At 33.4% G+C, this 13,972-nt stretch overlaps 1 protein-coding gene across 2 annotated transcripts in view; it reads right to left on the bottom strand.

The window, feature by feature from the left end:
- The window catches only part of LOC129442960 (integrin beta-1), a 34,236-nt gene continuing 20,264 nt past the window's right edge, over positions 1-13,972 (bottom strand). Inside the window, exons 5-17 of one of the 2 annotated variants that reach the window (XM_073855642.1) lie at positions 12,257-12,423; positions 11,908-12,150; positions 8,785-8,940; positions 8,591-8,686; positions 8,397-8,486; positions 8,179-8,319; positions 6,304-6,506; positions 5,977-6,215; positions 5,665-5,887; positions 5,307-5,539; positions 4,973-5,139; positions 1,807-1,884; positions 1-1,329 (exon numbers count right to left, since the gene is read on the bottom strand). In XM_073855642.1, the coding sequence (XP_073711743.1) occupies positions 1,807-1,884; positions 4,973-5,139; positions 5,307-5,539; positions 5,665-5,887; positions 5,977-6,215; positions 6,304-6,506; positions 8,179-8,319; positions 8,397-8,486; positions 8,591-8,686; positions 8,785-8,940; positions 11,908-12,150; positions 12,257-12,423 (2,036 nt within the window). In that variant the 3' untranslated portion in view covers positions 1-1,329. The remainder of the gene's footprint in view (positions 1,330-1,806; positions 1,885-4,972; positions 5,140-5,306; positions 5,540-5,664; positions 5,888-5,976; positions 6,216-6,303; positions 6,507-8,178; positions 8,320-8,396; positions 8,487-8,590; positions 8,687-8,784; positions 8,941-11,907; positions 12,151-12,256; positions 12,424-13,972) is intronic. The other variant, XM_073855645.1, reaches the window with a different exon arrangement.

Genomic DNA, 13,972 nt, shown 5'->3' with positions numbered 1-13,972 from the left:
TCCAGTGTTTTCAGCTCTTTATTTAATAAATAATAAAACAAAAGACTGTGATAGTGGGCATGATGCAAAAATGAAAAAAAGGCACTTTAAAAACACTAAGTCTGTGTGATGCGATTAAGCTTAAAAAAAAACTTTAAAAAGATTAAACTTTAAAAATTAAAGGAAAACACAAGAAATCCTTCTCTTAACACTGACCTTTTCCAACAATCTGAAATTTTGTTTGGGTAATGATTTTGTAAAAAGGACCCAAGAACAAATACCAAGTCCACTTAAGAGTTACAGACAGTATATTAAAACATAGTTCTCGCACAGCAGACAGTAAATATTTGGCATCAGTGATATTAATTAAAGAATTAGTGACCTGAGTTCACCTTCTCGTATTGTAAAACCTGAAGTTCCCTTCATGCAACATGTTTTAATAATAATTACAATAAGAAAGTTGATTGTTTCATTCACAGACCATGATTCAAATGTCCCTCAAAAGTCTTTTCAGTGGTCACAAGATCGACATGTTGCCAAGACAGTGTCACATTGCAAAAGATGCTTGATTGGTTTTTTAGTAAAACAAGACAGATACACTTTGGGTACTGCAAAGAACAACTAAAAATAATGCTAACACTGTCCTTTTAAGATTTCTTAAATCATTACTGTGCGCTTAATAAAGCACTTGTCCTAGATGGGTGACGTTACCATCTGACTCACAGTCCAAAGCGTGAGTTCATCTTTCCATACACATCTAGTCACATAAATCTCTACACTCAGACATGTGTGCGTCTGTATTAAAGCACCATGCACACAAACAGCAGTAGTCAGCAACAGCTACCTACTATCCCAATAAAGATACACTCCATCCACAGGTTGATATGATTTCTGTACCATCAAAAACACACAAACCTGATTTTGTCATACAGTTAAATGAAGGCATGACTGAAGCATAGATTGTCTTTCTCTCTGGATAACATTTTCTTTCTTACGTACAACATCCTCCATTATCTAACCCAAAGCGATCGGCTTTAACATTCAGAAAAACAAGGCACGACAGACCGAAAAAATTAAACTGAACATTGAAATGTCGTAGATTGCATAAAAAAAAAGTTTATACATACTGTACAAATGTCAAAACGATGCATAGAAACACAGATTAATAGATCAGTGGCAAATGCACAGCCAAAAGGTGATTTAAAAAAAAAAACTTGAATTTGAAACTCCTCCTTTTGAATTGCTTTGCATACAGTGTTGCTTGGAGATCGACACGCGTGTCCATTACTTGCCCTCATATTTAGGGTTCACCACCGTGGTCACAGCGCTCTTGTAAATGGGGTTCTCACCCTGGACAGCAAACACAAAATTATATGAATTAGGACGATTTTACATATAACCAACATTATATAATATACATTCCGGTTAATACAAAGCACAGCAAATATGGTTACATAAAAAGTGCATAGAACCAGCAAACATCATCAAAGCAAGACAGCTAAATTATTTGTCATATTTATTTGCATCTGTCTAGTATATTAAATGATTAAAATAAACTCTCTTATATTCATAAATGCTATAATATCTATTGGTTAAATGAGTTCAGTATTTCAAATGATAACGTGGGCGATAAAGTAGCCTATGTGTATTTGTGGCATTTGTCACACTTTAAAAAAATAATGTAGTTCACATCATAATGTTACATGTCCAGTACATACAATGTTAGCATTGTGAACAAACAACTATCCTATAATTAGTAAATTAGATGAAGTATGAATAAGAGAGAGAGATATTTAGGCAGCGCATGCAGCAAACAATAGTACAGACTCAGAGTGTGACGCCTTTAGATCCATAACTTGGATTCTGGAAGTTATTAATGGGACTCTTGTATATGGGATTCTCTTGCTAGATAGGCAGGATGGAAAGAAAACAGGAAGAAAAGTTTTGGAAAGAGAAACGTTTTAGCATAGCATGACAACAAACAGAAAAGAAGAAAAATTGAAATAAAGCTGGCAGTGGGTTTCTCTAAACTAGCTTGTAATATAAACCGTCAATGTATGTGGGTGACCCAAGAAACCCAAGAAATCCCTTTTATACTAAATAAACTAGATGAATAGGCAATTATTCAAGTAAAAAAAAAACATAGTATAATGCTTAACACCATCACAATTACCCCTAGTTAGAAGTGTCATGAATCTTATTTTAATATACAGCCTGCCCACAGATCCCCAACTAACCCAATGTTAAATGGAAAGATTTACATTTTACAAGAACTTTGTAAAACATTCACTAATAATTAAACTATATTAAATAATTAGTCGTTTTCTTACTGTCAATATAACATTTCAGCATTCCAGAAATGTAATACTGCCTGTTAACAGTAGATGGCAGTAATGATCACCACAGTATCAGACAGGCCACACCCCATAAAATGAGGTCAGGCATCCCAACACTACTAACTGCTCTTTACCATTCATGGTTACATCCAACTACTTTGACACAAATATTACATATTAAATAAGGGTGAGTTACTAAGAAAAAGAAAATAAGTATCATTTGGCAAATATTGCGTTTATAAATAAAATACAATTTGATCATCTTATACAGGACTCACAATGTTAAAGCTAAAGTAAAAATGTAAAATACATGAAACTGACTTTAGTGAGATAATAAATTTCTTTTAAAGTAAAGTAATATGTTTGTAAGAAAAATATAGGTTGTGATACTGAAACCAAAACAAAAACATATAAATCGCTAAATTTAATTATTGTGGCATGTCAATAACTTTCATTCCTGCACATTTTATGACTAGCTGTTATATGTGACCCTGGACCATAAACCAGTCTTAAAGCGACACTGATATTGGGCAATGATATTATGCAGTGCCTGAAGATAGTCCCCTTGGTAACTTTCAATAGCTATTTTCGGGCGCTGCGTTATATAATTGCGTCTGCTGCAGCCATGTTACGGCATCAAAGTTGTTGATTATTATGCAAATTTGAGAGTATAGTTCCTAGCCATATCTGCCTAGAAAATCGCAACTTTTAATTTTCTGTTGGTCTTACTACATGATGTAACTACAGAAGAATCAAGTTTTAAATAGGAAAAATATTCAAACTCTTTGGTTAATTTTAGCGCGATGCTAATGGTCTAATCAGATTCAATGGATTATGCTAAGCTATGCTAAAAGTGCTAGAGCCAAACCCAGAAATCAGTTGAATGGACTCCAAAGCTGTAAAAATCAAATGTTTAACTCTAGGGGAGCTGGAACATGAGCATATTTAAAAAACAATAGTATCCCTTTAAGTCACACAAGTATATTTATGGCAATAGCCATCAATACATTGTATGTGTCAAAATTAAATTAAATACAATTTTTAAAATATATTAAAACTTTATTTATTATTAGTAATAGGTGTTGCCAAGGACTTCATTTGGACAACTTTAAAAAGGCGATTTTCGCAATATTTGCACCCTCAGATTCCAGATTAGGCTATACACTGCAAAAAAAGTCCTCCAAGAAAAAAAACTCCCAGCATCCTTGTCCTGTCCTCAGGAAAAATATCCAAAAATTCCCACATGAAGATGCCCTCTCTTGATGAGCAAAACGAACAAAAAAAGTCCAAAATGTATCAAATTGAAGTGAATTTGTGGATAAAACAAGCAAAAAATCTGCCAATGGGGTAATTTCTTGAATTAAGTGTTGAAAAAAAATCAAGATTTTTTTGCTTCACTTAAATCACTTAAATTTGATATTTTTGGTCTAAAAACTAGACTTATTTTCTTGGGTCGTTTTGCTCATCAAGAAAAAGCATCCCAATATAAGAATTTTTTATATTTTTTTATATTTATTTTTTATATTTTTAAGACAAAAATACTAAGATTTTTTTTCTTGAAAATCTTTTTTGCAGTGTATATCTCAGCCAAATATTGTCCTATCTTATTACACGGCTCTCTGGAATGCTTGATTCTGATTGGTCAGTTGAGACATTTGCAGGTTCGTTCTTTTCAAATAATAACCGCTCCAAAGTAATAACGCATAGCCGGACTACTTGTATGTTAAAAATCCCTCCGCGACAACAAAGATTACTGTTTGGCGCCATCTTGTGACAAACACTGGACAACCACAATTAAGAATGGAACATTTTGACATTAATTTTAACATGTACGGAAAAAACAAAACATTTAAATAGCGGATAGAAGAACGAACAACGACAAGACACAGACAGCTTACTGAGACTGAGCATGACAAAATAGAGCATGACAACTACGAAGCCAACACACAAAAAAATACAGAATGGGCATTTAAACTTCTCAAAGGCTGGCTAAAAGAGAAAAAAATGGAGACAGATAAGTATGAAGCATAGGATCTTAATAAGGTATTACGATAATTTTATGCATCTGTGCAAAGTTTCACAGAAGGATAAAAATGTTAATTTAAAACCAATAAAATGTTTCAAATTCATATTCATCTCCGCTTCGCGTCGGGTCCTGATCACACTGTCGGGGCTTATTTCCCAATAACTACCGGCTGCCTCTACATTATCCCTTACATAACAAACCATACATCAATGGACAGCTTGTTAATTCCGTTTTCAGATGTATAAATTATATATAAATCTAAAACAATTTGACCCCTATGACTGGTTTTGTAATCCAGGGTCAAATATTTGAAAAATATCAATAGTTTTGTCACAAACACATTGTTTTGCCTCAGAAGACATATTAACAAACTGTAGTCATGTGGATTACTTTAATAGTGGATGCATTGCGAGCACCAGATATGAAGATAAAAAGTCTTTTAAATAAAATTATTTGCTTTTTGCCAAAGCAAATCATATACATCTTGGATGGCATGAGGGAGTAAACTGAGAAATTGTCCTTTTAGGCAAACGATTGAAAATGATTTTCTAGCCACTGCTATTACAATAAAAGTGATGCTTCAATAAAAACATACCTGGGATAAGATAAAATGCAATTAAGGAAAACATACCGTGTCCCACTTGGCATTCATCTTTTCCTTCTCAAATTTGGCGAATTCTCTGCGGTCGTGAATAATCATGAGCAGCTTCCAGATGAGCAGCAGAGCTAAACCAATCAAAACAATACCCGCGACTACTCCGGCTACAATGGGGATGATGTCAGGACCAGAGGGGCACTCTGTGAAAAAAGCCACAGGAATTATGGGATTTATAGGAATTAAGGTAAATCACGTTTTAGTTAGTATTCATTTTCAAGACCATGTAACATTTTAGCAATTTATATGCTGTCGTACAATGCTATAGTATTTTACTATATTATACTTTAAAAACAAAACTTTCACTTACCAAGCTCCTCTGCCACATGAACCTCAACAGTGCTGTCATTTCTGGTAGCGTAAGTGAAGAAAAACCAACAATCATTAGCATCTCGCTCTTTGCAGTGATTGATGAAGGGCTGGTCGTTCGGCTGAGGAAGATCTTCCTTCTTTTGCACCATCCTTAGATTGAAGTATGCACAATCCTTCTCGCATGTATCTTTCTTGTCACCCGTCTTAAACGCTCGGCACTGAACACAGTCCCTGAGAGGCACAACAAAGAAATGCATTTAGTTCATTTCAAAGCTTTTGTTGCATTCTAGGAATGTTTTTTTAATGCAAAATGCAAATACAGTATTAGCATAACCAATTAGCATAGCGCAACTCACTTGTGTTCAGGACAAACTCCAGGGCAGGTCGGGCAGATTTCACAGGTCGGGCCCTGAAACTTGGAGTCGCTACATTTACACACCCCGCATTCACAAGTGCCTCGACCATTACAGATTTGTTTGTTACTGGCCAAACAGGTTGAGGTGTCCATAGAGCAGTCGCACGCACTGCCTGTGTAGTTAGCATCGCAGATACATTTCCGACACTCGCATCGACCGTGACCTGATAAAGCAAAGAAACAGACACAAAAGCACTTGAGAAGATTGTAACTTCTTTTAACATTAGCCTATACATCAAAAAAGTGCTCCTACCTCCACAGAGTTTGTTGTTGGAGCGATCGCAGTTGAAGTTGTCACATTCACAAAACTTTCCACTGTATCTCTCCTCCGGATTATCCCTCTTTTTACACTCGCACGTTCCACAGACGCAGTCGCCATTATTGTTGCAGATGTCCGTCCCGTTATCCATGCGACAGTTTGCGTCCAGATCCTCCGTTCTCACTTCGTCTTTGCTACATTCACAAACCCTGCCAATACGTCCCTCGTTGCACCTGAAAAGCAAAACGTATCATGCCATGTCGGTTTAAGGGTTCAAGTCTGACCATGAATGGATGATAGCAGCAGTGTGAAATAACTCACCTGCATGCTCCACACTCCAAAGTACCGTTGCCAAAATGACACTCCTGGCTGTTTGGACGGCCATCTTTGTGACACTCACACTCACAGATGAAGTTAAGTTTGATAGACACCTCCTCTGTGAAACCCAGCAGTTTGATCTTTATTTCCTCAGGATTACCATTATTTGGGCAACCCTTGGCCGTGATCGCTACGTCAAACGTTACCTAAATGCACACAGAAATAGTAAATGAGCAGATACTTTTCTTCAATGCGTCCTTGTACGTCTTAAAAAATATAACTGTGTTGGATCTACACAGACCAGCATCCTTTCAGTTCCTAAACCTAAATTTGGCACCCCAGCAGATCAATAATTTAATAGAGGAACTCATGCCCAACCGTTGGGGCTGTCACGATTATGTAATTTGGCTGACGTTAATTGTCTAACTAATTGTGTCAATTATGACCATTAATTGACTGTTTTATTGCTTTGAAATTTAATTCTCATACATTTTTTTGTTTGTTAATGAAATAATTTTCACTCATTGTTGCGATTATTTAAATTAAACCTTTTGCAAGGTTTACCTGGCAGTATATATTAATACACTCATTGCAAAAAATTATTTAAGAAAAAAAAGTTATTTTGTCTTGTTTTCAGTAAAACTATCTAAAAATTCTTAAATTAAGAACAGAACAAAATGACCCAAGAAAACAAGTCTAGATTTTAGACCACAAATATCAAATTTAAGTGATTTTGTGCATAAAACAAGCAAAAAATCTTGAATTTTTTTCTTAAACATTAAATTCAAGAAAAATTTGCTTACCGCATTGGCAGATTTGTTTTGCTTGTTTTATGCACAAAATCACTTAAATTTGATATTTTAGGTCTAAAAACTAGACTTATTTTCTTGGGTCGTTTTGCTCATCAAGAAAAAGCATCAAAAGAATGTATTTATTAAAAAGGTATTTTGCAGTGCATACACTGCAAAAAATGACTTACTTTCTTAGTATTTTTGTCTTGTTTTCAATAGAAATATCTAAAAATTCTTAAATCGAGATGTATTTTCTTGATGAGCAAAATTACCTAAGAAAATAATACTAGTTTTTAGACAAAAAATATACAATTTAAGTAAATTTGTGCTTAAAACAAGCAAAAATATCTGCCAATGGGGTGAGAAAATTTGACTTGAATTAAGTGTTTAAAAAAAAGAAATCTTATTTCACAATTTTTTTTCTCACCCCATTGGCAGATAATTTTGCTTGTTTTAAGGACAATTTCACTTAAATTGTACATTATTTGTCTTAAAACTAAACTTATTTACTAAGGTCATTTTGCTCATCAAGAAAAAGCATCTTAATTTAAGAATTTTTAGATATTTCTGCTGAAAACAAGACAAAAATACTAAGTAAGAAAGTCATTTTTTGCATTGTAACACATTTAATTATTTAATAAATATCTTTCAATCTATCTTTTCCTTACAGATCCTTAAGAATAACATTCTTCACTTCCCTAAATTTGGAATTGCTGATTAAAGAGCGCCATCTGATACTGTCTCGTTTATACAGGCGCTGCAGCTCCCCCTTGTGTTTTTTAAAGAGATGTGCAATCATTGTGGTGATCTGAAATCATGGCAATGAGGCTCAACAATCACAATGAGACGATTATTTAATAATTGTGACAGACCTACCAACCGAACACAATGTATTGTTGCCCTACAAGCACTACTTTGGCATACGGTGGTGCTGGGCAAATCGATTAGTGTATGACATCAAAGATACCAAATATGGAAGAAAACATTACTGCTTTTGAATCACTTTTGCAAAATTTTGGTCGCACGTCACAAAACCGCAATTGCTTAGAAGGTGATAACAAACTGAAGTTGCAAAATTGATTCTCACCTCATCCCCGATTGAGATGTTGGAGCACTTTCTTCCATCCTCTCCTGTGTTGCTTATTCCATTTTTGCAGTGAGAAACATATGAGATGGACACACCTTCAGGCAGCCTGCTGTTCTCCAGATTGATCTCAGAGGACAGAGACTGAGGGGAAGGTTTAGAAAAGGTTAAAAAAATATATATACATATAAAAAGACATGAAAGGAAAAGTTTCAACTCACATTATAGGCATCAATAATGAGATTTATCACATTGTTGGAGTCTGAAGACAATGTTCCTACAGCAGACTTTGGAATGAGATTTTTCAGCTCCTGAAGAGGAAACACAACTAGTTTGTCAGATTGCAATATTGTATAACATTATCTGAATATGCTTTTCAATGCACATTTAAATTTTATATGCATATGCTTTTTACCTGGTAAACAGGCTGAAATTCTTTAGTTACTGCAAAAATAGTCTGAATGTTGTTTTCACTTAATTTTTGAACGAGATGAGCAATGGATGGATAGTCCTAAAAACGAAAAGATTGGAATTAATGACACGTCTATAGATATTCGTGAGGAAATCTTGAACCGTGATGGGTCATGGTGTTAAAATGCAGATGCTTACATAATAATGGCTCATAGTGTACATGTTATTCTCCAGATGGCATTTCCCATCATTGGGAAGCACAATTCCGCCAAGTTTTCCGTCTCCGGCGAAGTGAAATCCAGCATCGGTGGAAAACACAAGCAGACGTGTCACGTTTCTCCAGCCGATCTTATTCTGAAACAGACACGTGAATTTTAGTACATTCCAGTGGCTCATATAAGGGAAAAAATTACATATATCTCCTTGTTTGGCAAAATGGTCCTTGCATCAGCTGCTACAGGTTCGCCATCACAAACTCAACCATACAACTAGTTAAGATTTAAGAGGTTCGTCAGACCTCATAATTAATGGCAGTCGATACGCCAAGATTTAACCCCGGTAAGAAGAGTTAACCGGTTCGTCAGACCAAATAATTAAGGGCAGTCGATACACCAATGCTTAAACTTGTAATTAAGATGAAGTGGTTCGTCAGACCACGTAAACTGAAAAAAGGCAGACAATGTGCCAAACTTTACTCTATTGATTAAGGGTAAGTGGTTCATCAGACCAAATAATTACACTGCAAAAAATTATTTTCAAGAAAAAAATCTTAGTATTTTTGTCTTGTTTTTAGTAAAAATATCTAAAAATTCTTAAATTAAGATGTAAATAAGTCTAGTATTTAGACCAAAATTATCAAATTTAAGTGATTTTGCACATAAAACAAGCAAAAAAATCTTCCAATGGGGTAAATAAAAAATCTTGAACATTTTTCTAAACACTAAATGTAAGAAAAATTCAAGAAAAAATTGCTTACCCCATTGGCCGATTTTTTGCTTGTTTTATGCACAAAATCACTAAAATTTGACATTTTTGGTCTTAAAACTAGACTTGTTTTCTTGGGTTGTTTTGCTCATCAAGAAAAAGCATCTTAATTTAAGAACTTTTAGATATTTTTACTGAAAACCAGACAAAAATACTAATCTTTTTTCTTGAAAATCATTTTTTGCAGTGTAAGTGGTCGTCAGACCAAATAACTACACTGCAAAAAATTATTTTCAATAAAAAAAATCTTAGTATTTTTTGTCTTGTTTTCAGTAAAAATATCAAAAAATTCTTACATTAAGAAAATATAAGTATTTCTTGATGAGCCAAACTACCCAAGAAACAAGTCTAGTTTTTAGACCAAAATTATCAAATTTAAGTGATTTAGCACATAAAACAAGCAAAAAAATCTGCCAATGGGGTAAATAAAAAATCTTGAACATTTTTCTAAACACTAAATGTAAGAAAAATTCAAGAAAAAATTGCTTACCCCATTGGCCGATTTTTTTGCTTGTTTTATGCACAAAATCACTAAAATTTGACATTTTTGGTCTTAAAACTAGACTTACTTTCTTGGGTTGTTTTGCTCATCAAGAAAAAGCATCTTAATTTAAGAACTTTTAGATATTTTTACTGAAAACAAGACAAAAATACTAATCTTTTTTCTTGAAAATCATTTTTTGCAGTGTAAGTGGTTCGTCAGACCAAATAACTACACTGCAAAAAATGATTTTCAATAAAAAAATCTTAGTATTTTTTGTCTTATTTTCAGTAAAAATATCAAAAAATTCTTAAATTAAGAAAATATAAGTATTTTCTTGATGAGCCAAACTACCCAAGAAATAGTTTTTAGACCAAAATTATCAAATTTAAGTGATTTTGCACATAAAACAAGCAAAAAAATCTGCCAATGGGGTAAATAAAAAATCTTGAACATTTTTCTAAACACTAAATGTAAGAAAAATTCAAGAAAAAATTGCTTACCCCATTGGCCGATTTTTTGCTTGTTTTATGCACAAAATCACTCAAATTTGACACCTTTGTTCCAAAAACCAGACCCACTTTCTTGGGTCGCCCCGCTCATCAAGAAAAAGCATCCCAATTTAAGAACTTTTAGATATTTTTACTGAAAACAAGACAAAAATACTAATCTTTTTTCTTGAAAATCATTTTTTGCAGTGTAAGTGGTTCGTCAGACCAAATAACTACACTGCAAAAAATGATTTTCAATAAAAAAATCTTAGTATTTTTTGTCTTATTTTCAGTAAAAATATCAAAAAATTCTTAAATTAAGAAAATATAAGTATTTTCTTGATGAGCCAAACTACCCAAGAAATAAGTCTAGTTTTTAGACCAAAATTATCAAATTTAAGTGATTTTGTGGATAAAACGAGCAAAAAAAAAAAAAAAAAATCGGCCAATGGGGTAAGCAAAAAAAAAAACGTGAACATTTTTCTTAAACACTAAATTCAAGAAAAATTCAAGAAAAATTTGCTTACCCCATTGGCAGATTTGTTTGCTTGTTTTAGTCAGTTCTGTTATTAAACCTTTTCATTTACCAATCTGTTGTTTAGTTTTGATTTAAGGCTAATACTTAATTGCTACATATTACAATACAATATATTTATATTCTAGCAATGCTCTCCCACATATTTTGCTATTATAACTGCACATATTTCCACCATTGGTATACCTTGCAAAAGGGTGATTATTTACAAGAAATATTCAGTTTTACACCATCTTGCTGTTAACATTTCTCAGTCATTTCGGCATTCCTGAACCACTGTAGTGAATCCATCCTTACACTCAAAACAGTCATGGGTTCGATTTTGAGGAAGCACACCCAAACTGATAAAAATGCATAACCTGAATGCACTCTAAGTCACTTCTGAGTCTTTTAAATAAATGCATAAATGTAATATAAACTATGTAACTTGCCAAATCGGCAAGGTTAAATTAGCACGAGGCCAAATAAATTGAGCTTGTCTGGAGCTACTGTTTGAGGCTGTACACAGCTTGTATTAAGATGCATTTTGGTCGATTGGATCGCAAGTGGATGACGCAAAGTAAGTACAGGTGTAAACTGTTTTGAGCTTTTCCACATTCGATCACATTCAAAGGTATGCGAAAATGCATGGGAAAGTGGACAAAAGAGACGTATTTAAATACCAGGTGTAAACCTGAATGTGTCTCTCTCTTCCACTTGTGATCCAATCGACCAAAACTCATCTTAATACCAGGTATAAACAGCCTCTTTGGTAACTTGTTTATTGTTATGCCCACTGTAAATTAGGATTAAATGGAAACTTGTATACAAAATGTTTTATGCAAACTAACCGCGCAGACAGCCACTTGCATGATGGCGTCAAAGCCTCCCTCTGGCGAGTCCAGATTTCCTGAGATCTGCTGTCTACTAACAAGGTCATTAAACTTGGATCCCTCAGAAGTCAGGCTCAGTACGTTTTTATAGCTGAATGGGCTTGTGCAGTTCTGGTCTGATGTGCAAGGGTTTAGCAGCTTGGCTGGTGTTGTGCTGATGTACGGCATAACGGTTTTCTCCACAAACGAGCCAAAACCAATAAACAAGCATTCAAGAAAATTTTTGAAGTGCCATTTAAATACAACACAGAATATGGATATGGTAAATAATCGGCACGTTCACACCGAATTGCAATTGCTTACCAATCCTGAAGTCAGAGGTGATCTTTTGCATTTCGGACATCAGTTGGGTTCCCAGGTTTTTGACGTTTTCTAAATCATCTTTCATAGAGTAACTGAGGTCCATCAGGTAGTAGAGGTCAATAGGATAATCCTCAGCTCTCTTGAATTTCAGCGCAAACTTCTGAGCTTCACCTGAAATTATACAAGTGTTCAGGGTTAGATTAAGACCACAACTCCACATGATCTTAGCCTTTATTAAAGGGGACCTAATATGAAAAACAACCACCCTGTGATGATAAAAAAACCCACACTGCAAAAAATGACTTTGTTTTGTTTTCAGTACAAATATTTATTTATTTTTTAAATCAAGATGAATTTTCTTGATGAGCAAAATGACCTAGGAAAATAAGTCTAGTTTTTAGACCAAAAATGTGAACTTGTGCTTAAAACAAGCAAAAAAATAAAAATAAAAATGCCAATGGGGTAAGAAAATGGGTCTCATTCACTAATAATTGCATAAGTTTTTCGTATTTATACGCACACTTGAACTTCTCAAGAAAACTTTCCGGCTAATTCACAACACGTGCATACGCACATGAGTTTGTTCTTACGTTAGTGAATTTGGAGTGTTCTACATGAGCGGCCGCATGCATGAGGTTGGTAATTTGCGTAATTAAGCAGACGCTTTCATAGAGATTTAAAAAGTCAGGAAAGCAAGCGTGAAGATTTGTCATTACGTGCATCTTCTATATATGAAGAAAAAGTAAGTAGGCTATAATAATGTACAATATAATGTATATAATTATAACAATAATAATAATAATATAGATAAAAATATTATAATATAAAATATGATCATGTAAATTTTATATCTCAACACGCTGCAAAAAATTATTTTCAAGAAAAAAATTCTTAGTATTTTTGTCTTGTTTTCAGTAAAAATATCTAAAAATTCTTAAATTAAGATGTATTTTCTTGATGAACAAAACGACTCAAGAAAATAAGTGTAGTTTTTAGACCAAAAAGATCAAATTTAAGTGATTTTGTGCATAAAACAAGCAAAAAAAAAAAAATCTGCCAATGGGGTAGGCAAAAGAATCTTAAACATTTGTCTATAAACACTAAATAAATAAAAAATCAATTAAAAAGTTGCTTACCCCATTGGCAGATTTTTTTGCTTGTTTTATGCACAAAATCACATAAATTTGATATTTTTGGTCTAAAATCTAGACTTATTTTCTTGGGTCGTTTGGCTCATCAATTTAAGAATTTCTAGACATTTTTACTGAAAACAAGACAATAATAATTGAAAATCATTTTTTGCAGTGCATTATTATAAACATTATAATTATAGGTTAGTATTTGATTATAACGTCCGTGATTATTGCATACGAGTGGTTTTAGGTTTTCTTGAATTTTTGCGTACATTTAGAAGAAATTTTTATACGAAAGGTTTTTGTTGAATCACGATTTGTTCAGGAAAACATCCGTACGCATATCTCACGCATGCTTAATGAATGAGACCCACTGTTTTTTTATTTTTCTTTAACTAAGTTCAAGTTTTTTTTTCTTACCGCATTGGCAGATTTTTTGCTTGGATTTTAAAACCTAGATTTATTATCATAAGTAATTTTGTTCATCAAACAAATTCATCTTAATTTAAGATTGTTTAGATATTTATACTGAAAACAAAACAAAAATACTAAGAAAGAAAGTCATTTCTAACTCATTTCTTTAAATT

Source organism: Misgurnus anguillicaudatus, chromosome 2, assembly GCF_027580225.2.
Source record: "Misgurnus anguillicaudatus chromosome 2, ASM2758022v2, whole genome shotgun sequence".
Taxonomy (NCBI): Eukaryota; Metazoa; Chordata; class Actinopteri; order Cypriniformes; family Cobitidae; genus Misgurnus; species Misgurnus anguillicaudatus.
Note: the sequence above shows the minus strand (reverse complement) of the source record. Positions and strands in the feature narration are given on the sequence as shown.